The sequence below is a fragment of the Gadus chalcogrammus genome, chromosome 6, assembly GCF_026213295.1.
Source record: "Gadus chalcogrammus isolate NIFS_2021 chromosome 6, NIFS_Gcha_1.0, whole genome shotgun sequence".
Taxonomy (NCBI): domain Eukaryota; kingdom Metazoa; phylum Chordata; class Actinopteri; order Gadiformes; family Gadidae; genus Gadus; species Gadus chalcogrammus.
In genome coordinates this window covers 3,238,770-3,263,847 of record NC_079417.1, presented here as the reverse complement: position 1 = coordinate 3,263,847, position 25,078 = coordinate 3,238,770, and the positions used below count along the sequence as shown (strand labels likewise).

Genomic DNA, 25,078 nt, shown 5'->3' with positions numbered 1-25,078 from the left:
ACAAACTCCCCCGCAGCTGAAAGAAAAGACACTAGGGAGCGGAGAGCAGCGGTTAACTTGAGGCGCCCGAGAAGTTGAACTTATCCAAAAACCTTGAGATTTGACCATCGCCGATCAAACACAAACACACCCGCGTCGAGCGAGTTAAAAGTCACTTTCACGTCATAGATCGAAAGGCCGGGCGGACGATTGTGTTACTTTTTGAGTTACCTCACTTTTGGGTTTTATTGTACCTCAGCCTTCGAGTCGCTGGTGGGACACAAGTATGCGGAGCATTTGGATTGTGTTCGTGATCGGGTTGGCGACCGGGTATCTCAGTGAGAAAGTAAGTGGATTAAGTCTTGTTGTAAAAAAAGTATAATTGGTTCCTGATCGAGTCTAGGTCCAGGTCCGATATGAAGGGCTATAATCTGGCTCCCAGTCGCGTACTTCGGACAACATGGGTAGGGTTACCTGTATTTCCGTCATAAGGAAATAATATGGGCAGCCCATGTGTCGAGATTTTCATTTGACTGATTCCCATAACCCCCTCCTTCACACACTATCGGCATTGCTGGTGAAAGTGTTTTTTAATAGCCTAGAGAAAATAGTCTGTCTCTGTAACAAAAAGGTTTATGTAATAAAGCCAAACAAAAAGACGATTGTGTCTTAAATATATTGATGAACAAACATTTAATATGTGTCAGATGACCTGCTCTGCTTAAAGGAGTTATGCTGGCCAATATCTTTATTTAAGCATAATCTACTAATCTCAACCTAACGTTACACGAGAGAACATGAATGAAACTGCTATAAATAGGCTATATATATATATATATACAATAACATTAGGCTGTCATTTAAACCCATTGTTTTTTATCTTCCATTAATTTGGTAAACTATAGAAAAAGCATCCTATCATTAGAATAAATATTAATTATCATTAACATTATTAAGAGGTGAGAACGGCTGCTAAAATGTACACATCCATAACTCGCATCACGCAGCTCCACTGTTTCCCGAATGTGTAGGATTGAAAGATGGGTGCATTTGGGGCCGGGATGTGGCAGATCGTCCAAGGACCATGTATTTGGGTCAAAGTTCAGGAAAAATAGGAAAAGTCGTTTTTGGAGAGTCTCTGGAATACTTTCGAAACGGTGGCACATACACGACAACCCATCCCTTTTTTTTGTTTTCATTAGCTGTAACTTAATTGCGATCTCTCAGCTGGGGATGCGTCGACTTCCTGTATGAATGACTCAAAGTACACCAGACGGTAGTAATGCATGTTGAGGCAGGCCAGATGCCTCCAGCTAGGCTACCCATGTGCTGCCGCCGGTGTCGCCGAGCTAAGACCTGCACACAAGGGGTTCACGGAAAGGGAGTGAACCGTCGCACCTAGGCTGCTTGGCAACATGGAATATTTATCGTCGGCCCATTAAGGTGCGCTAGATCCGGGCTCATTGGTTCAGGGAGAGTTCTTTCAAGAGTAGCCTGGACACCCACAGAATTTGGAAAGACTGAGATGTCCATGTTGCCCTATTGGTAGGCCCATACAGTACGTCATGGGCCCAAGAGCCTAACCCAGCAATAGTTATTCGGTAGGCCTAGAATATGGTAAAAGAACAACAACCACATGACAAACTACATGACCTCATCCCCACTATAATGGATGCTAAGATGTGTGTTCTTTATTGTAATGAATGACTAAAGGGAGAACATTCAAGTTGAAAGACTTTTGAGTGCTGTGTTTTAAGACACACACACACACACACACACACACACACACACACACACACACACACACACACACACACACACACACACACACAGTGTATTGCAGGTTGTGGACTGGACATCTCGCTGAAAGAGGATGATGACAGACCCGTTGTATGCTTTAGTTACACAACTAAATCGTGTTGTTGACCCTGTGTGCCATTCTCAAAATTATTGGAAAAGATCTGTCTCTAAGGGCAAGTGGATGAGGACAGTTTCAAACAGGCACCCAAAAATTACTACATCCAGAGTATATGGGGAAATAACAAAGTGTATAGGAACCTTATACTATAGCAGATGGTAAATGTATATAATATTTACAATGTTTATGTGGTGCTGGGTGGTTGGTCCCCACATGTGTTGCGTCTTTGTGCGGGAATGAGACAGTCGTTGTGATGACACCTCTCCCAGTTCATGGTAAATGTATACAACGGTCCCTCTGAGAACCTTGGTTTAGCCTTGCAGATGGTCCGCGTCTTCCACGGTTGCAACACGTCTGGATGCCTGTTCTCATTTTGAAAGGTGAAGAATCGCAAAGGGCAAATCATTCATCGTTCCCGCAACAAGGAATTCAATCATTTTTGAATTATGAGGTTGTCATTAAGAGGAAAATCTCTCCCACGTACAATTCATTTTAAATTTGTCTCGTCTTCACTCCATGTAGTCTTGGCCTGGCCGGAGAACATCACTACAAACCCCGACATTTACACAGTAAATACATTGCGTCATTTACCAGAACCCAAATGGGTCATATTGATGTTGCTTATCTGAGTGCAATATCAGGGACAAACCGCAACAAGCCAGGACAATCAACGGGGAAGAATGTAGGAGTGCATTTACGCCGTCCCTTTGGTTTAAGTAGGAGTAGTAGGGCGTCTCTATGTTGTAGATTGTACAGATGTTGGTCAACAAATAAGGATTCCATCTCAAACTTTTGAAATAAATCAAAACTTGTGGCGCATTCGGCCCCTCATTGGAGAAAGTGGGAGCATCAACTGCATATTTGAGGTAGATTAGGTCCCAATGGAAATAGATTTAAAATACAAAAAGGCAAACGGTTTATCTGGTCTGATACCATCTTTGAAAGACACAAAACCGGTCTTGAAGCTATTGTTTATAAGTGACATATTGTTAGTACTTATGATGGACATGACGGATGTAAGGCACATTTTTTTCAGACATCAGTTTTTCTTATCCTCAATGTCGTTGAAGATCAATAATCTCTCCCTATTTCTCACCCACTTGGCGTTGGCCCTGCTTATTTTCCTTCACTTCCTCCATGTCTCCTAGCTTATTGAGCCAGGGAACATCATGTAGTCTGTAGCTCCAGCCGTGCTCAAAAATGGTTTTGAAGTTTTGTCCCTTTTTCTGTTTTCGTAGGTTTTCCTTTTTGTCACTATGTCGCTAAAAAATACCAGATGAAATACAGAAAAGATTTTTGATCGGGATTTGCTCTGTATGTCTTCCGTCGATCTATCTTTATATTGCTAAGATTTCACAGACTAAAGAGAACCTCTGAAGTTGGTTGCTAATTTACGCAGGCAAACATAATTATTGTATCAGTGTAGTATTAGTGAACTTAAAACTAATTTCCGTCACTCAATAATGTGATGTGTTTGTCTCTCCAGCTCCTGGTGTCTTCCCAGACCTCTCCCGGTTCAGATGATATGTACCTGGAGGGTCAGTCGTCGGGGGGCATCCCTTCCGACGACGAAGATGATGAAACCAATATCTCAGGCTCCGGAATGAGTGAATTCGGTAAGAACGCTCAAACACTCCTTCATTTTCCTGCAGCAGGAAGAAGCATTCATACGTTTTGGGAATTATAACCCAGTCTCGAGGGTTATATTGTCATGCAGGCTAAAAACGAGTCTTGCATGTGGTGGCATGAAAGAGTTCACTCTATTGGTTTTGTAAACAAAAACTGGGTGCATTCAAAATAATAATGACTTCTAAAGAATAGTCCTTTTGATTGGAAACGCACGCACACATACACATGCACACGCACACAAACCTGTCAATAAAAAAGCCAGATGTTTGTCCTGAGGTGATAAGTTCGCCAGGTCATGTTTTATGAAGAGCCAAGTGATGCAGTCATCATTATGGGCGGAGTCTGAGGGTTGGTTAAAATACTCTTTGTTGCTATGGCGAATAAGATCTTTTATGACTCTATGACCCTAAGTCATAGATTCAGAAACCTATTTGAAAAATCCATGACATCATGTCATGGAATAGACCCTACCAACTATATCAAATGAATGACATCACCTAGTACAATCTTTTGAGCCTAAAATAAATTGTAATATTGTGTTTCACGAGAGGCATTATGGTCCCTGAGGTTTTCTAACATTTCCATAGCCAGGTGAAGCCTTATCTGAGTGGTTAGCATGAAAGCTTTTTAGGCGAACCACTTTGTTCCTATAAACCAAACAAAGAGTGAAGTGGTTCATCAAGTTTGTTTTGTGTGCATTTTTTCTCCACTTCTTTGAGCACAAAGGTTTTAATCAATGGTTCTTGGTGGTTCTTCCCCAGACACAACGGAGATCCCAGATATAATGAACAAGACAAGGAGCCTGGACTTTAAGACTGTGACCCCGGATGGTACACTGGTGACCACTAGCTCACCGACCATGATGCAGGACGGTACAACCCCTACATACATGATCCAAGCCGAGACTGAGGTAGGCATCGTTGACTTCCTTTTTATTTGCCTGTAAGGCTAAGCGAATTATAGCCTGATTTTTGAAAAACATTTATACTAATAATAATAATAATAATAATACATTTAATTTAGAGGCGCCTTTCAAGACACCCAAGGTCACCTTACAGTGCATATATTCATCATAAATCGTTAAAAAAATAAATAAAAAAATAAATAAATAAACATAAAAAATAAAAAATAAATAAAACAAAAACAAGACAAAACAAAATAAACAAACAATCACGTTAGACGTTGTGTGCGAGTTTGAACAGGTGAGTTTTGAGTTGTGACTTGAAGGTTGTAAGGGTGTCTGACTGTTTTATGTGTGGGGGGAGTGTGTATGTGTACTAGTACTGTTTTATGTGTGTACTAGTCATGCATGTTAGGATATTTAGCATGTTGGGATCATTTACATGTCGCTAAAAAAGGGTGCTGCTTAAAGGAGCACCTGATTCTCAGTATACCCAGAAATAATCGATAAATTCAAATGAAACACTTGGAAAAATCCTAATACACTACTCTAACAACACTGCCTGGTGTGAACCGAAGCTTTCCCAATCATCTATAATTAAATATCAACGTTCATACGTTGAAAATAAGATGGTTGACAATCTAGATTCTCAATTGTATCTTATAAGATTGAATCCTTCATAACACAACAAAAGGAACTTTTGTAAGGTTACATTTTTTTCCACAAAACAAGACAAATTAAAAAAAAGCCTTAACTCAGTCATCATATTGTGGTTTGGGTTGTTCAAATTAACAAAATTTCAAATTCCCTAAGCTTTTTTAAACATATATTTATTCTGTAATATATGTTTTGACATACTATTATATATTCATTTGTATTTGATTCCTTATCACCAGGTAACAGGGCTGGAAGCCTCAGAAGAACCTGAAATTGAACCTGATACCGCAGTCCCCGAGTTCCCCACCACATGCACCGAGGACTGCGACACCAGGGGCGGGGTTACCTCGGACGACGACATCATCCTGCCGGAGGAGAGTAACAGGGTCTTATCTAAAGCCGGCTCGAGGGAAGAGATGGTGGTGGAACCAGAATTCGTGTCTGATAACATGTGGCAAAGGACGGAGGTGCTGGCTGGTGAGGATGGACGACTTTGTCAACACTCGCATGTTTACATAGTGGGCTGTGTAAAGTCCCCCCACCTGGCTCCACGTGCGATGATGTTAACCCAGTGGTTTGATATTTAGAGACTGGTGACCAATGACCTTAAAGCACTATAACAAGTAGTATCAAAACAAAGTGCCTTCAGTAAACGCATGAGATGCTGTGATTGTTCGCTCGTTCGATTAAAATTACACCATTCATTGAAATTGGCCTATTACGCATCCGTTGACTTGCAAATCGTCTATCTGGAACCCCTTTTTTTAACCGGTGGTTCGTATTGCCGACGACCTGTTTGTAAAACGTTGCTCTCGTTCCCTCCCCCGTGGCCTAGCGGTGATAGCGTGCGGCGTGGTCGGGTTCCTGTGCGCCCTTTTCCTGGTCCTGTTCATCGCCTACCGCATGAAGAAGAAGGACGAGGGGAGCTACGCCTTGGGCATGGCTAAAGTCCCCCCCAGTGCCTACCAGAAGCAGCCCCCCAAGGAGTTCTACGCCTGAACCTCAGCTGACCTCGACGGCCGCCAGCGGCGCCCCGGGGACGTGTGTGTTCTCGTTGCGTCTGACAATCAGCACTCAAAAGACACGGGGCATTATCAATCATTCGAAGTCTGAAGGGAGAGTGTTTCGTGTTTCGTTCCAAGAGAAACCCGACACCGCGAATCAACCACCCCCCCCCCCCCCCCCCCCCCCCCGCCCGGTGCAGCCTCATTACCCGGGTTTTTCCAAACGCAACCGTTTTTTCTGATTGGCCAAACGTCGGTGACATCACCTTGTCTAACAGAATGTTGTCACCGATTCACAGAGAGATATAGCAGTCCTTTTGAGGGGAGGGCGGAGTGGGTCAGAGCTTTGGATGTTTTCCCAGGGATTTGAGTTTTTGTGTTTTTTAGCGTGGCTTTTTGCTCTGCAACGCGTTTTACTTTTAGTCGAGCCTCCTCCCCCTTCACCCCTTTCTGTCATATAGTCTTCTTTTCCCATCGCCGCCTGCCTTATTCTCTGAATTATGAATGATTAGACAAAAAACCAAAATGTCGGACTGTCCAATGGAAGGGGATTTAGCGGCTGATGTCGATTCGAAGGCTCAAGAAATTAAAACGAAATAATATCGTATTCAGTTAGTCACTCAACCTCACTCGTCCACTCCTCATGGGACGGTGAAGTACATCAGTATTGAGGACTTTGTACATGTCAGACATCCATTTACGACAGCTTTACCACATCGGGCTGGCCCTGTTCATGCATTTAAAGGTCCCATGAAATGCCACCAGGTTTGAGTGTGATTAGCCGTTACAAGCCGTTTTGAAAATCTGCCCCTTATGACATCATAAGTGGGCGTGTCCGCCTAGATGTGTGACGGATAGATGAGCAACTTTTGCTACAATCCACTGGGTAGGCTGGTAGACTGATCTATCCAGCACACATCTAGGTGGACACGCCCACTTGTGATGTCATAAGGGGGAGATTTTCAAAACGCTTGTAACGGCTAATCACACTCACTCCTGGTGGCATGTCATGGGACCTTTTAAGATCGATTTAATTTATACTTTCAGAGAGCTGCAGCCAAACCAGGACCCGTTCACTTCAGCATTGTAGCAAAGTTTATATCAACATTTAAACACGGACAAGTGTTCATCCTTTTTGAACCTAAGGATGAACACTACTTTATGGTACTAAATATAGGATTATAAATATTCTTGTTGTGAACTGCATTATGTAATTTGTCCTCTTTACATGAGGTAAAGATATCTTTTGTTATCCTGTCGTTTAGGAAACAAGTTTGATTGCTGCATTTTGTTTGCCTTTTTCGATTGATTATTATTTTTCGGGAGATATGAATGTTTGATTCATCTACCTTTTTTTTTTTTGCTATGAAAATGTGTTACTGGACCATCTTTTTTGATTATTGATTTCAATGTTTTGAGAAAAAGTCAAATATAATTGCGAATATCTTTGCCAAAGAGTTATTTTATATACAAATATATATATATACAGGAGTCGCAATGTCTTGCACCTATTCTTATCAATGTTGGTGCTTGTCCATTCATTATAGAGCAACCAAACAATTTCCTTTTTTTCCAAAAACGATGTCTTGGGTCAGCCCCAAACACCAAGTGGTTACCATGGGTCATCGCTGGCGAGGGATTTCAGCCTAATAAGAACAATTTCAACATTCGTGTTCAACCAGACAGGGTATTTACTCAGAGCAAGAAGGCCTGTGTGTGTCCGTGCACGTCTAAAGCTACTACGCCACCAGGCTGGTTGAAGTGCTCCGAGCCGAACACTCTGTGCAACAATAGAGCAGGGAGATATTATCGACCACACCTCTAAGCGTGTCCATGAATAATTAGTGTAATCCACATGCCTTTACAAGTGGACTGACCTAAACCAAAGCACATTCCGCTCCTTACATTCCACGGAGCTTTTAGCGTACAGCTTGAGGGAGCAAAAACAACAAGCCAGATCGTGATGTCTTACAAATGTTTGGTTTAGTCCAATAAATTCAATTTTACTGTTCACTTCGGAGAAAAAAAATATTAACGTTCGGGAGTTTTTTTGTTTAATTAATGGCGCTTTGCTAGCCAACTATTTCTCAGACGCTATGTAGGCTATTTCAACATGGAGGATTTGATATTTGACCGTATATTTCTGACACACATACGGTCATCTTTAATATAATAACATTAATAATGTTAAACTTAACAATAACCAGATGCTCAGTGTTATATCAAAAAGACTTATTTTAATGCAAACATTTGAGTGCTCTAAATCTGGAGAGGGTCGACGAAGGCAGTTGGAATATGTTCAGGTGTACAACAGAAATTTTTCACAAAATAATTGACTTTGTGAAAACTTGGTAAGATTATGTTAATTATATTGAGAACTTGATATTAAACTGCCATTTTTTTTTATGTTGGTGCCATAGTGCTGGATTATTGTTTGTGATCATACACAAGTTTGATTACAATGAAATCGATTTCTATTCTTTTCGGACAAATCAAGCTTGTTCCAGTGTTTTTTGGTTCTGCGATGACGCTAGAAGCACGTATAGGCCTACTGCATGAAGATAAACTGTCCTTAATAAAATGTGGGCTTGATCCTACGCTATTTAATTACATTTCTTCTCACCCGTTTGGACTGGTTGGCCTATGTTGATTCTTGTCTTGTCACACTTTCCCAAATCCTTTTGATCAATATACTATATATATATTTTTTACCAGGTTAAGGTCTGGGTTGGGTTACGTTGTAAATTAATGGTGATTAACCACAAAGTATCTTCATAGGCCTACTTTCTAGCATTCAAACCGTAACCAATGCAAACACATACAGACATGCTGCCTTTATTGATTCTGGCCGAACATCAGAGCATTTGAATAAAATTGGAACGTGTGGCTTTCTGAAAGTTGTAGGGTCGAGCTTATATCCATACAGAAAGGACACAGGCCTATAGTTCAACCCAAATATTACCATCTCAAGTAAACTACATTTAATGGAATTATTGTTCTCCACTTGGAAGAAATTTAGTTAATATAGTCTAATCCAATCATCTGCGGTAATTCTGAAGAACGTCACATTGCGGAAGTAAACAACAGTCTTGTGATTCCCCTGTCTGTAATGTTTAGATTGGTAAATTCTTCTGATGGCTCGCTAAACCTGATCTAAGGGATTTATATGAATGAAAAATAATCCATCAAGAAGCATCATTGAATCGAGAGCAAAGCCAATGCATCTGAAACCGATCAAGGTAAGACCCATCTGAACTGATCAAGAACAGGCTGACAAATATACTAGGCTGACATGAACGTTGTTGAACACATGGTTATAATGGAGTTAACTCGACAGGAAAGGCTCTGGGTCGCAAGGTTCATCAATGCAGTAAGACAGTATGCACGCAATTACTTAATTTGAAGCGCTTGTTTGTAGGCTGTGGTTGACCAATTATGAGTACGCAAATGGAAAAGCAAGTTGGAGGTTAGCGGTGCAGTCACAGAGAAGGCTGATCCACAGAAAGAGAAGTGGTATTGTCCCCTAGTCATGAGACCTGCGCTTGCGATCTCGAGTTTCGTACATTGATCCGCATAATTGGAAAATAAAGCAGAATGTAATCTGATGTGCTGATTGATTTATATTTTGGCTGTCAGAGTTATTACCATCCCATTCAGGTGTGCTACTTGGCTTCTGTAATTTAAACTGCAAGTCCTATCTTGATGCTTTCTTACGAGGCTATTGATACGACTTCCACACCGAGTTTTCACACAGTAGTAAATTGGCAAAACTTCCAAAACCAATATCCTAATGAAATATGATGGGAAGAAACATTTTATTCACTCAACTTAACTTTTATAATTCTATTGCTGTTTGTGTTTATTTATTATGGTTACATCCTCAATAAAATAAGAAACCAATACTACTCAAGCTTTTGATTCACTTCACATACTCACTCACTCACTCACTCACTCACTTAACTCCCCTGCCTGACCGTATGCCCCTCCACTTACTCACTCACTCCCTCACTCCCTCACTCTCTCACCCCTGCCGCCCTCTCTTCTCTGTGTGATTCCACAGATGGCTGTGGAGCATCGACCACTGTGCCTTCAGTCTTTCCCCGTTCTGTTCTGGACGTGTTCACTGCTGCTGGTCGGCTGTGGGTGTGTACCCATGCAGAGAGGTAGACAGTCTTTTTTAAGAAAAAACTTTATTTATCCCAAGATGGGCAATTTAGTTCACAGTTTCCAGTCTCGCATAACACACTACTCAATAAATACAATTAATAGAAATAGGAGGTAGACAAACACATATATCAAAGGCAATCCAACGCACACATTTATCTCACAGTTCATTTCATCCACCCTGCCCCTGGAAACACCCAGCAACACTGGTGGGCCCTCCACCTACTCCTGACTATTGTAATCGTAAGCAGTGGGCGACTCCAACAGTCCTGGCCTTCTGAAACTTGCTCGGTTCTCTCATCTGGATGTCTGCGCGGTAACGGAATGGTTGCAGGTCCGTCCTTAGCATTGTCTATCATTGCTGTTGCGGCCATTCAACTATTTCAGCCAGTGTTCCTCATTGTGTTTTTAAATTTGGAAATGAGTACATTGAAGCACGTCATGTTCCTGATGGCCGTCATTCTGTTCTGTTCAGACATGGCGAAAGAGGTGGCGAGCTACACTGACGTAGCCAATCAGATCATCAAGCTGGTGTTGTCCGGCTCCGCCCAGAAGCGCTCCTATGAACGCCTGTCCAACTTCACGGACGCCATCGGCAACCGAGTCAGTGGCTCCCACAACTTGGAACTGGCCATCGCATACATGTACAACGCCATGAGCCAAGATGGCCTGGATGTACATTTAGGTAGGTCAACTCACTCACTCACTCACTCACTCACTCACTCACTCACTCACTCACTCACTCACTCACTCACTCACTCACTCACTCACTCACTCACTCACTCACTCAGTCTCACTGTGTGTGTTTGTGGATGTCTCCACTACTGACATTTCCAGACTCAGTATGTCCTTCCAAGTCGTTTAAGTCAACCACCTGATTTTTTTTGTAGCAACTACAATGTTCCCAAATGAACAGTCCGCACCTGGCGACGCGTTTGTGAGGAAATAAATGTATGTGTGTGTGGTGGGTGTTAGAAAACACCTGTAAGTGAATGGTACGCTTCTGGTAAACAAGAGAATGATCTGCTTTCATTACTATTTCACCCTGATTGCAGGAGAAGTTGGGGTCGCCCACTGCTTTCTCATACGCTGGGGTGCAGCTAAGATAAGGGCTGTGTTACAGTCCAGGTCAGGAGGTTAGAGTAATGACCTGGGACAAATGGTCCGGACAGCCTGAACTGGCTAGCAGCAACGATCTTGCTAGGGCCCATGATGTTCAATCTTTAGACAATGGGAATTTCGACTCCAGCTGTGAGTTTGATTGGACATTACAAGCCGTTTCAGAATCTGCCCTGTGACTTGTTGACATCGCAAGTGGGGCTGACACTCGTCGTACCTGGTGGTAATGTGGGCGCCTTTTAAGTTGGCTGGTTGGAGTGATACTGAAGGGTTATATTTGAGGGTTGATCACCAGGGGTCCTCTACTTGAGATACTTAAGAAGGTACTTATGCGCTCACCAAACTGCCCTGGAGGGATCCCCAACTCTGTGTTCTTCCTCAATTTCTTCCTTGCTGATAAAGGGAGTTTTTTTGGTGGGGTTTGGGTCAGTGTTGTGGGTGTCTTAACTATTTGGCCTGTTAAGCCTTTTCAGACTGTAATGGTGATAAGGGCTATGCAAATAAAATTGAATTGAATACCGTTGCATACTTTGAAACCAGATTATTTAGCTGTTTAGTAATTGGGCGTGTGTGTGTGTTGTTTGGAGTTCTGGATTGCATGATTATGTACGTATTTCGCATTATGTGACACGCAAAGTGCGTGTATTATCTGGGATAGTTTGAGGGTTGCGTAGGGAGTAGAATACATGACTGGAATGGTGAACTAGGTCAGGTCATGCTTTGTGATGTCTTGAGAAAATGAGGTTAGGGTCAATATAATGGAGCCTGATGGTTCTCTGGTCATGTGTAATGTCTGGCGAGTTATTGGGAGGAAGAATAGAGTATTTATAATCCCTGCACTATGATGTTCACTAGGAAACACCCCATTGCTGCTCCAAACTGACCCTTATCAATCGACTCCCGTGCTAAATTTAACAATATGAACGATACATTCTCATGCTCTGCTTGGAACGTAATCTCCTGATTATGTATTTTTTTCATTATTTAATAATTATTGTTTATATATATATATTATTACAATTATTATATTTATTTATTTATTTTCATTTATAAATTATTAAGTAATGATATATAAATAATGATATTATTTGTTCTTTTGTTTGTGTGTTTATTGTCTCCATTGGTGTTCTTTTAATGATCTTGTGGTTATAATTCTTTGTTCAATGTTTTTGTTTAAACATTATTTAAAACATTACGTTGAGAACCACGTGATGCATCTCAGGCAGTTATTCCTAACGAGGAGTTTCTCACACATCGACCGTCCAACAGCCTTGAGATGTCTTTGTCCACCGCCATGAGGATGACGCTTGTCTTTGTTTCCTGACGAGCAGAGCCGGTTAAGGTCCCCCACTGGGTGAGAGGAGAGGAGGGGGCGGAGATGGTCTTGCCGAGGCCCAAGACGCTGGCCATGCTTGGGCTGGGCAGCAGCGTGGGGACCCCCCCTGAAGGTACAGGTCATGGAGCCGGGGAGACCGTAGTAAGACGGTTTCATCACGTGGAAGGACTTTAAGGCCCAATCCCATTTCTATGTGATTGGGCCTAAGGCCCAATCACATTTCTACCCCTTACCCCTTACCCCTTCAAAACAAGGGGGAGGGGTAAGGGGGAGGGGTAAGGGGTAGAAATGGGATTGGGCCTAAGAACCACGTCGGTCGAGTGATGAATCCGTCACAACTGTCTCTCCTGACTTCGCTCAGACATCCGTTACCGATGTCATGTGACAACAACACTATGACAGGGCTTTGTTTACGACGGTTTTCTATGGTCTGTTATTTCAGAATAGTGTGGTGTCTGTTATTTCCGAATAGCAGACTGCTGCTGTGAATATCATGACGGATGATATGACGCGCATTTTTTTCATAATAATCGTAATTGTTATATGACATTTATTTTGTTTTTTGTGTCAAATAATGAATTTCTTGAGTCAGCAGCCATGTATGCGGTTCGTTAACTAAACAGATGTTTTATTAATATTAGTGCTGTCAGTTAAACGAGTTATTAACAGCGTTAACGCAAACCAATTTTAACGGCGTACATTTTTTTATCGCGCGATTAACGCAAATTTATTAATTTAGAAAATAAAAATAAAAATTATGTTTGTAGGTTCATCGTTTAATTGCACTATAGGCTTTTTTTTTGTATTTTCCTGTTTTGATCAGTATATGCCAATGTTATCAATAAAAAAACATTTGCACAAGGCAAGCCGATGCACTTCACCATGTTGATAAGAGCATTAAAATGAGAAAAATTAATGGGACCAAGAAATCAAGGGATAATTAGCATAGAAAAAAAATTGCGATTAATCGCTAGTTAACTAAGGCATTAATGCGATTAAATATTTTAATCGCTTGACAGCACTAATTAATACCTAAACAACCTGAACAACAGCAAAAAAAAAATCCCCTCTCTCCCATTGAAGCGTGTACCACCCTTTCTTCCTCGACGGCTCACGGTTCGAGTCGGTCTGAATCTATGAGCCGGCTGTACACTGAGAGACGGTTTAGCGACGCTCTGTACCTTCTCTCTCTCTCTCCGCCTGACCCGGCCCCCCCCCCCCCCCTCCAGGCATCGAGGCGGAGGTGGTGGTGGTGAGCTCCTTCGAGGACCTGAGGAGCCGCGGGGCCAACGTCTCGGGCAGGATCGTGGTGTTCAACCAGCCCTTCGTCAGCTACGGCGAGACGGTGGCGTACCGGGCGTTCGGCGCGTCGGAGGCCGCCAAGCTAGGCGCCGTGGCCGCGCTAATCCGCTCCGTCACCCCGGTGTCCATCAACAGGTATCCCCCCCCCCCCTCCCGTCTGTCTGTCTGTCTGTCAGCCTGTCTGTCAAAGAAAAGTAATGTCATTGTCTAGATCAGTGGTTCTCCAACTCTCAACTTTGTGTATACCTTCTATTTGGCAGTGTAAACATGAACATTAAAAGGGTGCAAACACTCACAATTTAGTGAGATACATGGGCCTGTGCTTCATGCACCTGTCGGCTAATGTCTCCCCACAAAAGAAGCGTAACGCCAGGGCAGGGTCAGAGCACGAGAGGTGAATCCCATTCAAATATATTCTTCCTGAAACTAATATTTTTTAGCACCTTTTGCTGTTTCTGGAAGCGCCTCCTCTTTCCCCGGATTCTCCTTCGTCCTGGTGTTCAAATTTACAATACAACCACTTTTTTTGTGATACATTTTTTATTTTATTATTTATACAACTAACAGATAAAATATATAAAACAGTTAGGCATATGCACAAATAAGACAACATACAACATTTGACATAAACACAAATAAGACAACATACACCAATAAGACATAAACGCAAATAAGACAACATTTAATATTAAACAGTTACACATACACAAATGAGACAACACACAGCATTCATCAACACGCACTCCCCCCCCCCCCCCCCCACACACACACACACAGGTCTTGCCCCCGCCCCCCCCACCTATAGAAAATCAGTCATCTGAACAGCTCAGTAGAGTTAAGTCTGAGTCAGAAATGTAGGATAACAGATGTAAAAGAAGTAAAAGACGGAAAGTAAATCATGGCTACTCCCCCAACATACTAACGATAAAGGATGACCACAAGTTGATGTTTTTAGCTTGCGCGCCATGCATGCTGGCCACAGATCTCTCTAGCTTAGTCAGATCTATAACTGTGTTCACCCAGTGTGGATAAGATAGATCATGAGGTGCTTTAAATCTCTGTGCTACAAGCTTTTTGGCAGCAGTAAGGCCTACCAGAAACCAGCGTTGGTGCATCAAAGAAAGATCCAAACCAGTGAAATCGTTCAGCGATAGGACAGTTGGGGAGCAGGGGATGATACGCTCAAGCACTACAGACATTCTGCTGGACACCCTACTCCAAAAGTCTCTCACACCAGGGCAATCCCAGACCATGTGAACAAAGGTTCCTGTGGTTTCTAAAGAGCATAGATGACTATTCCGTTTTCTAAATGTTCTGTTGTCTAGCTTTCAGTTCCCTTAGTGGAGAACCTGAACAAAGCTGAAATAGTATCCCCAGTGGCAACACGGTAATCCAATTCCAAGTCTCCTTTTGACCATCGAGTACATGTCTGGGAGGGGGGGGGGGGGTTCTATCACGACCCAGTAGTGATAGAACCGAGCTCCGCAGGGAAGTTAGGGAACGGGTCTAGTTGAAGGAGCTCTCCGGGAACCCGGTCTTTACTGGGGGGGTCTTTCGGCCGGCCCGGCCAAGCCCCCACACAGGCGTCCAGGACTACCAGGAGGGGGTGCGGCGCATCCCGGCGGCCTGCATCACGGTGGAGGACGCCCAGCTCATGGCCCGTCTGGCGGCCAGGGGTCAGCGGGTGGTGGTCCGGCTGAACATGGGGGCCAAGACGCTGCCGGACGCCGACTCCTTCAACACGGTGGCGGAGATCAAGGGATGGCAGCACCCTGAACAGGTACCCACCTGGGCGGGGGTGGGGGGTTTGGGCTGTACCACCCCACCGGGTAGTGGTTGTTAAAGGTGAGTTGTTATACCACCAGGTGTGAGTGTGATCGGCCGGTACGAGCCGTTTGGAAAAAAACGGCCTCTTCTGACATCACACGGGTGTGTCCACCTAGATGTGTGACGGATAGATGAGCAACGTTTGCTACAGTCCACTGGGTAGGCTGGTAGACTGATCCATCCAGCACACATCTAGGTGGACACGCCCACTTGTGATGTCACAAGGGGCCGGTTTTCAAAACGGGTTGCAACGGCTAATCACTCTCACTCCTGGTGGTGTAATATGTCACCTTTAAGGAAAAGACAGAACTTCCAGTGATGATTGTGGTCCCAAGCAGCTGCCTGATAACCAGATGACGGATGTATTTTAGTTGTTCTGGCAAAGGCTCGGTTCGCAGTTTGTATAAACGTCCATGCACCCCCTTGTGTATATAGTGTAGGGCTGATTGAACAAATGAGCCGATTAAAAAAAGTTACTTATTTATTTACAATCGTAACGTTACTGTACGATCGTAAATAAGTAACTCTAGTTGTTTATTGTTTTATCTCTTTCTACATTCTACAGCTGCGGCCTCCAAATTCTCAGTCTGGGATTTGAAATAGTATAATGTTATCTTATCCCTTAACTTGGTACAGCGATGGACAGGTGCTAAGGATTGTGGGTAATGTTGAACTGGGCTGGACTGACTGTTGGAATGCTGTTGACTCATCGAATCACCCCCGTCCCTTTATAAACTTTTTTGTCTTGCTTTTCAATAAATAATATCAATTACAAATTTGATACAAAATATTTATTTAATACTGAACGTTTTCTAAAATTCCAGCAGACCCTATAGCAAAAATGTAAGAACAATGTACCTTTAAATAATATATCTATATTTTTTAATTATTATTATTATTTTTTAATCAAAAATAAAAATGTTCAGTGTATTTTTTTCGGCCTGGTGTTTTTTCGGCCGTTTATCAGTTCATTCACACTCTGCAGGCATTATGTACTGCTCTACCTTCCTGCTCAGAATGATCTGCTCAAACTGTGTCTTCTGCCATGTGTTCCTCCTAACCCTCATAGGAATAAATAGATTAGTTTAATTCGAACAAGGGTATGGTGAACATTTGAACCCTCCCACTTATGAACCAGTTTCCAGCCGGCGATATGATCTCATGTTTCCCTCTCCTCTCGAGGAGTCTGCTACGCGCTGCCAAGCAGGTTTCGTCACGTCGACACAGTCTGAGCGAATACCGATGAATCACTTTCGCTTCTGTAATTCATTCCGTCAGCTTTCAACCGAATTGTCAACTCGGTTCTCCAGTTGGTTTTTTGCCAAGTTCAACGTTCACAGGAAACTGTTAGGAAGTTGGTATGACAGCCGCACCGCCGATGTCAGCTGTTCCACGGAATCCATAACATACCCTCACAGCCGAAAAAGGGAAACAAAAAGCCCCCTGTGCTGAGACATCACTTATAAGTCTGAGTGACTCATCCTGTGTGGGGGGGGGAGATGTTTTGCAGAAGGGAGAATAGACACCAGGTGATGATCGGGAAAACCCCGGAAATGATTCATGGACATGTGACATGAATCATGGTAGTAACGCAAGGGTTCTGGTGGTGGGCGTTCAATTTCAAAACACAGTTCGAATACTTGTGAGTCGGGGTGACACTCGCAAAGAGATAATATCCCTGGATCTGGCCATGTTTACTTCTGTATAATCGAAACCTCTGTTTAACAGTTTGGGTCGAGAGGGGGAATATTTAAATGTGTGTGTGTGTGTAAAATGTAATGTCTACCGTTTGAGGGAGAATCCTCCCTACGGGATTGTTCTGTTATGAATGTCCTCTTCACAGTGAAGTGGAAAACTGAAACGTGGCCACTGCCAAACTCTTGACATTAACCAGAGCCTGTCTCACTGTGCCCTGTATCAAGCTGTTCCGTCCCCTTTGGGGGGTTTGTATTGCTGCGTGCTCTACCCCTGAACTCTTCTTCAGTATTTATCTTTTTTGGCTGTTTGTTGGAGTTCAAGTGTGTTTAGCCGTTCAATTCTTCAGTGGACTTCGGTTACAGTGTAGTGACTAGCAAGATAAATAGTTGAATCCAAAACGGCTCCATAATATGGGTTTCGCTCATTGCAGTCTTAAAAGCTGCACCACGTTTCAGTTCATGGTTGGGGCGGTTTCTAACTCGTCCTCAGAAGTAAACAAAGAGTTTTGTGACCCATTCTAAAGGGATGATTCTCTTGAGTTTTTGTCGAAAGTTCCTACTGGTCTGTCGTTTCTAACACCGACTCCTTCAACCCACCAGGTAGTCGTGCTCAGTGGTCACTTGGACAGTTGGGACGTGGGGCAGGGGGCCATGGACGATGGGGGAGGAGCCATCATCTCCTGGGAGGCCCTGTCCGTCATCAAGGACCTAGGCAAGTGAGAAGGGGAGCAACAACAACTGCACAGAAGTGGGAAAACAGATTTTTGGACCCTAGTCTATTGGACAGCTGCTACGGGGCTTAAGGACAGGCACACGCGTACACACAAATATTACACAGACGCATATTAAACAAACACACGCATACATGCATGCATACATACATACATATTGCATGCACACACATATTGCGCGCACACACACACTCACATATTGCACACACACGCATATTACAAACATACATATTACACACACACACACACACACACACACACACACACACACACACACACACACACACACACACACACACACACACACACACACACACACACACACGACTAATTAATTCTGTACGGATTCCCCAGAGTGCCAAAGGAGCTAGCATAGCGATGCACTGCTAATGATTCGTTCCAAAGGTTGACAAGACAAAGGCTTAATGCATTTAACGGTTAAAAAAATCGGTGTGTCTCTGTGCGTCCAGGCCTGCGTCCACGCAGGACCCTGAGAGCCGTTCTGTGGACGGCAGAGGAGCAGGGCGGGGTCGGAGCCCAGCAGTACTACCAGAGACACAAGGTACCAGTGTACCCGCAGACGCGCCCTGACGCCCTGTCGACCTCTATGGACCTCTGAAGAATAAGTCCCGCCTCCTCGGTGGAATGTCTGAACTATACCCTTTTGACTGGGTTTTTGGATTGTCGGTGCCGTTAAAGTAGTAAACGATTATAAATGCTACTTTAACGGCACCGATCTTTGTGATCTCTGACTTAATGAAAGGGTTCTTAAGAGCTGTAGATAATTGTGTTACCACATGTTTAACTCTAACGGAATATACCGCACAGAGCATGTACGGCACAGAGCATGTACCACACAGAGCATGTACCACACAGAGCATGTACCACACAGAGCATGTACCACACAGAGCATGTACCACACAGAGCATGTACCACAAAGAGCATGTACCACACAGAGCATGTACCACACAGAGCATGTACCACAAAGAGCATGTACCACACAGAGCATGTACCACACAGAGCATGTACCACACAGAGCATGTACCACAAAGAGCATGTACCACACAGAGCATGTACCACACAGAGCATGTACCACACAGAGCATGTACCACACAGAACATGTACCACAAAGAGCATGTACCACACAGAGCATGTACCACACAGAGCATGTACCACACAGAGCATGTACCACAAAGAGCATGTACCACACAGAGCATGTACCACACACAGCATGTACCACAAAGAGCCTGTACCACACAGCGTATACCACAGAGAAGCTAGGTGGAGTAATGTTTTGTAAACCTTTTTTTTTTTACTCTCTTTCTCTGGTCCTCATGAAATGTTTTTCTCAACTTACCATCGGTTTAGGGCTTGACTAAAGCTGATGGGCATAAATGTAGCTAATGAGCATAAATGTTAATTGCAAAACCAATTTAATTTGTTTTGCAATTTAATTAAAAAAAAAACATGTTATTATTCGTATTAATCTGAAAGATACCCTTTTATTGGCAAGCTAGTCACAAAAAATAAGTCATATTTGACGTGTCTGTTTTTCCTGTCTCACATGATGCTCACAAGGCTTTTACCCCTCCCCTTCGTCCCTCCCTCTCCTGCCTGGCCCTCATGTGACAGGCCAACATCTCCAACTTTGACCTGGTCATGGAGTCCGACTTGGGGACCTTCGCTCCAGTGGCCTTGCAGTTTACGGGCAGCCCAGCAGCTCAGAAGGTAGGGGGGGGGGGATCCTCTGAAGACATCACACCTGTCGCTGACGCAATTGGGCCTTACAATCCAGACAAAGCCTTGAGTCAAATCCAGTATTGGCTGTTGCAGATATGAGAATCCTACACTGCACATCTTGGGAAATCATGACGTACGTCACTGTGGTTCAGCCTTATAGCGACAGATGATGCACTGAACAAAGGAATAGTATGTGATGATGCCGCCTAGGAGGTAGACGCATTGATCTCTTATTAGAGGTGACCGGTTGCAAAAAAGTTCAATTAAATTCCAAATGTTAATTAAATGATTAGATAGGCCCACAGGAAGACGCATGAGTAAGGTATTATGGTGTGTGCATGTTAACTATCTACTCTAGTGTTTAAAGGTCTTGTCTTTACATATAGAGTACATTCAGGAGAGCATGGATCCTGAGGGCCGATATGAGCGTCGTCCAATTGGAGAGCTCGTCAGAGAATAAGAGGCCATCCGCATGTGTAATCATAAACAATTGTAGCGCGCTGAACACATTTGAATTGGCTTTGGGATAAACAAACCTGATAAAGAGTGGAACCTGATAAATAGCGAATAAGACCACTTCAGCCAATCAATAGAGAATATCCACGATGTCGCACAATTGACTCTTGAATTGAAATCACCCAATAAAAATGTAATGAAAAATCCCTGTCAATTCTCGTGTGTGTGTGTGTGTGTGTGTGTGTGCGCGCGTGCGTGCTGGCAGGTAATGCAGGAGGTGGTCCAGCTCTTGGCCCCCCTGAATACGACGCGGCTGGAGCCCCACGGAGAGGGCACCGACATCGGCCCCTGGATGCAGGCTGGGGTGCCAGGTGGGTCCCCTGGAAACACGTCCGCCTGCCTTCCCCCCTTGTTCCTTACCTGTGAATTTTTCGATTGCACAAATAATATAGAATGTTGCTGAGCACATTCAAAATCGCTAAACGCCTTAACGCAGGGGTCTCAAACTCAACTTACCTGGGGGCCGCTGGAGGTAGAGTCTGGGTCAGGCTGGGCCCCATCAAGTATTCCACAAAAAAAAGGACCACAACTTACCCAATCTAAGTTAATGATCGGGCTATAATTAGATTCACGTTGGCTATGTAATCGCTGACAACAGGGGACATTTCATAGTGGTGGGTGGAAACCGGGACATTTTAGTGTCCTTTGGTTTTTCTCGGGACTCAGGACACGCAACTCAAAATTGGGACTGTCCCGGCAAAACCGGGACATCTGGTCACCCTATCACAAGTCATAAAAAAGCGTGGCAAGCCACTCTGCGTTTGACAACAACGCGCGGGCCGCACTAACACTAAACTTTGATGTCAAGTAGGGGGCCACAAAATATCATCCCGCGGGCCTCAATTGGCCCCCGGGCCGCGAGTTTGAGACCCCTGCCTGAACGGAACCGGTCGAAACTCTTCATTACGAGAAACCCCGCTAGCCTGGCCCTAGCAGACACTCGTACTCCAATGACAAACGTTAACTCGCTCGAAGGCGGCCGTCTATTGGAGTTTAAAACTATTGTCTCTGCCCGGTGCCACTCTGGATCTGCCATAACCACTCGCTAACGTTTGACAACTCAAACTAGCGCACAACCTCAACGTCATTATTCTCAGCCACTTCACAGGGACACACATCAGAGGGTACTTCAGTCTAATACCTTTAACCTCTAGATGGCAGCAAACACCAACAATTGTTCTAGTGTGCTGTCACTCCCCTTAAGGTGTGTGTGTGTGTGTGTGTGTGTGTGTGTGTGTGTGTGTGTGTGTGTGTGTGTGTGTGTGTGTGTGTGTGTGTGTGTGTGTGTGTGTGTGTGTGTGTGTGTGTGTGTGTGTGTGTGTGTGTGTGTGTGTGTGTGTGTGTGTGTGTGTGTGTGTGTGCGTCTGATCCAGGTGCGAGTCTCCACGTTGAGGACGACCGGTACTTTTGGTTCCACCACTCGGAGGGGGACACCATGAGCGTCCAGAGCCCCGGCGCTATGGACCGCTGCTCGGCATTGTGGGCCGTGGTGGCCTACGTGGTTGCAGATCTGCAGGACATGCTCCCCAGATAGCCAATCACAACGGGGCAGGCCACCCCGGCCATCAATCAACCACACTAGGGAATAATTAGCACCGGCTGATAATTAGCTTTCCGATCTTATTAAATTCCAAAGGTAGTTTTCATTTTTAATAAGGATTTTGAGTTGTTAAGCCTAAATACTTTTTTATTTTGTTAATAAGAGTGACCACACCAAAGCATGATTACTGGATTAAAAACATAATTTATTTGTAATTGTTTTTTTATGTTTTCGAATTATTCAACCTGTAGTCTGTGATTTCCCATGTTGCATATTATTTTACAGAAATGGTGTACTTTTATTTGTGGACCTATTCCCTGCTGTTGTCTTTTTGTATTAAGGTTCACTTGTAAACAGGGTTGGAAAGTATTATCGGACAGTGGTTTATTTCGTGATTAAGATTTGTACTTTTGGTACTACAATATCGAGCAGATCACGACTTAAGCAACTTTTGTGGATATTGAAACGCACTGACCTGCTATAGTACGCTGCTTTTTATCAGCATTTATTTGCAAGATCAGCAATCATGGCCGAATTTGTTATCGGGCCATGATTAATGCTCTAGATCTTACAGGACATGTAAACAAGTATTCTGCTTTTTATGTTTGGCTATCACATAATTAGCGCCAACAAGGAAGTAATACACATTGACGGGAACATAGTTAGTAATATTATCAGGGTTATCAAACGGATTGGGTCCATTGTGCATTCATTCAGGTTTTCCGACATTAGACGTAAGCCGGTAATTTATCGTCCTTATCTTTCTTTTAGAAGGTCCCTTTCAGGTCGACTACTGTGTAATACTATAGCCTGCAAACCAGAGTCTAATCTGCAAACTCATGTTTTAGTTGCCCTTACCAACTTTCTGGCCCAGTACTGTTTTGAGAGATTTCCATCACAATCAATTTTAAGAAAATACAATCTATCGAGCTAGGAAAACATGATTAGGCACAAAAACGCATGTCTCTTCTACAAAATCATACATGGCATATCCCCCCCTCCACTCAAAATTTGTTAATTATAGAACAAATCCACATCGGATCACAATAGGAGTCACGAGAGGGAACTGCATTATTCCATTAAGGAAAAGTGCCTCGATGCTTTGGTGGGCTACTGCTTCGATGTCTAACACATCTGATGTTTAAGTCCTGGTCTATCTTTTTATTTGTATTTGTCTGATGCTGGCTCTTGTTTGTCCTGCATGATTTATGTATTTTATGGCTTAAACTACTGAATACTTGTATGTGGTTATAATTAATGTTTTATCTGTTGCTTTTATCTTAGTTAATGTGTTGTGTTTTTTTATCTTCTTGTTATTTGTTATTTGCTTTTTAGGGAGCCTATTGTTACATCTGGCCAAGGACTGCAGATGGCAACTAGCCATTTGGCTAAATCTGGCATATTTACAGAAATGTTTATTAAGATGCATTGTCCCTTCGAATAAATAGAAAAAAAAGCAGACCTGACCGTATATTTTCTTGCCGATACAACGGTACACATATAGGCAAGCTACTTGGAAGTGTAATGAGGCAATCTGCCAAGGAGGCCTCACAGCAGTTGGCCCCCAGAGAAGGAGGCATTGTTGGTATTCATGGCTGTAAGTCTGTGCATTAGGATTCACTATCCAAGCCCTCAGGTTCACTATAGGTTACTATAGGTTAACTATCTTTTAGGGACAGATCATTTGTGACGATGACAGCGCATATGGTGGGAGACCAACAGTGTGATAATAATAATTATTTTTATTATTATTTTATTATATATATTTTTGCGATAAAATATTTTTTTATTTTATTTTATCATATTTTACCATATTTTCAGAAGTTACGCCTCACTTTAGTCTCTCTTGACTTACCTTCCGTGGTACCTTTTGTCCTCTAAAGCCGAAGTCCCTCAGATCAAGCTTTCCTTGTCGCTTGGCCATGATGCTGAAATCACCTGTGCAGGCTGCGTTTCCATGTCGCTGATTGACGTGACATCAATTTGTGTCCCCTCATCCCCCCCTCAACTCGAGTGCTGGCTGTAGTTCACAAAGCAGGCTCACACAAAACCTAACATTATCAAACTTCTTCGGGAATTTGTTATCTTTGCATGGAAAATTATAATTTAAATCCACAAACAACATATGTGTAATCCACGCCATATAAAGATTGGGACCAGAAAATAATTAATATAATTAATAATTAATAATTAATCTCTCCATTGAAACCCATTCATATTTATTGATTTATTATATGATTTATTGATAGTGAAATCAGTGATATTGATTTAGCTTTGTGCTTTAGGGCTTTCAAGGCTTTCATGTGCATTGTTAGGTAAAAGTGGTCATTGTTGTCAAAGGCTGATCAATTTGCGAAAGAACAGATGGATTGCAAATCCGTGCACGAATCCGAGGGAACGCCATCAATTGGTTCGCCCACTTACTGTTTTGGAAAAAGCTTTGGAAACTCAACAAAAAGTTTCAGAATATTTCAAGAAAATGTCTGAAACTTTGCCACCTAAGGATTTTTGATTAGGGTATGCCAAAAAATACATGATTCTGAGTCAGCAGGTCAAAATGTTTCCTTCTCGGCATCTCAGGGAGATTCCATTCCATAAATTCTCTGGCAGTCGGATTGTAAATATTATCCCTTCCAACTACGTACATTTATCAGTGAGACCAACCTATGACGTTCTCTCTTTGCAGATCATTTAAGGTTTGCTTATTCTATTTTTATTCTATTGTATTTTATTTATATTTTAAGCACAGAAATACAGAGTATGTCACAAAAACATTTCACTGCACACCCTGTAGGAGTATGTTACAAATAAAAACCTTTTAATCTTGAATCTCTTTGAATCTTTCATGTATTTCCATTATTGTTTGTATTATTATTTATTTATTTTTTCTTTATACTTACTACTATGCTGCTGATGAAATTATGTCCTAATTGTGCGTCCCTAGGTCAATTTTTTGCATACACAAGCATATTTGCAAACTCGAGCAAACATCCAGAGAACTTGTTCCTTTATCAACAA

At 43.0% G+C, this 25,078-nt stretch overlaps 2 protein-coding genes across 3 annotated transcripts; both read left to right on the top strand.

Moving 5' to 3' along the window:
- LOC130383841 (syndecan-2-B-like) lies at nucleotides 1-6,235 on the top strand. Its single transcript, XM_056591683.1, has 5 exons — nucleotides 1-325; nucleotides 3,384-3,513; nucleotides 4,288-4,436; nucleotides 5,324-5,561; nucleotides 5,920-6,235. The coding sequence occupies exons 1-5, from the start codon at nucleotides 266-268 to the stop codon at nucleotides 6,081-6,083; spliced, it is 741 nt and encodes a 246-aa protein (XP_056447658.1). The 5' UTR covers nucleotides 1-265; the 3' UTR covers nucleotides 6,084-6,235.
- Nucleotides 6,236-8,866: 2,631 nt separating this feature from the next.
- LOC130383840 (carboxypeptidase Q-like) lies at nucleotides 8,867-24,859 on the top strand. 2 transcript variants are annotated; one of them, XM_056591681.1, is made up of 11 exons: nucleotides 8,867-9,327; nucleotides 10,149-10,251; nucleotides 10,728-10,937; nucleotides 12,703-12,819; nucleotides 13,937-14,144; nucleotides 15,582-15,789; nucleotides 18,134-18,245; nucleotides 18,735-18,826; nucleotides 19,897-19,992; nucleotides 20,726-20,831; nucleotides 21,894-24,859. In XM_056591681.1, the coding sequence occupies exons 1-11, from the start codon at nucleotides 9,259-9,261 to the stop codon at nucleotides 22,052-22,054; spliced, it is 1,482 nt and encodes a 493-aa protein (XP_056447656.1). In that variant the 5' UTR covers nucleotides 8,867-9,258; the 3' UTR covers nucleotides 22,055-24,859. The 2 variants fall into 2 exon arrangements, with proteins under 2 accessions (XP_056447656.1, XP_056447657.1); XM_056591682.1 differs by lacking the exon at nucleotides 19,897-19,992.
- Nucleotides 24,860-25,078: the final 219 nt, after the last annotated feature.

Coding starts and splice junctions, on each gene's coding strand:
- LOC130383840 (XM_056591681.1), top strand. CDS start 9,259: ATGAAAAATAATCCATCAAGAAGCATCATTGAATCGAGAGCAAAGCCA. Junction 9,328..10,148: donor TGCATCTGAAACCGATCAAG/GTAAGACCCATC, acceptor GTGATTCCACAG/ATGGCTGTGGAGCATCGACC. Junction 12,820..13,936: donor CGTGGGGACCCCCCCTGAAG/GTACAGGTCATG, acceptor CCCCCCCTCCAG/GCATCGAGGCGGAGGTGGTG.
- LOC130383841 (XM_056591683.1), top strand. CDS start 266: ATGCGGAGCATTTGGATTGTGTTCGTGATCGGGTTGGCGACCGGGTAT. Junction 3,514..4,287: donor CTCCGGAATGAGTGAATTCG/GTAAGAACGCTC, acceptor GTTCTTCCCCAG/ACACAACGGAGATCCCAGAT. Junction 5,562..5,919: donor AAGGACGGAGGTGCTGGCTG/GTGAGGATGGAC, acceptor CCCGTGGCCTAG/CGGTGATAGCGTGCGGCGTG.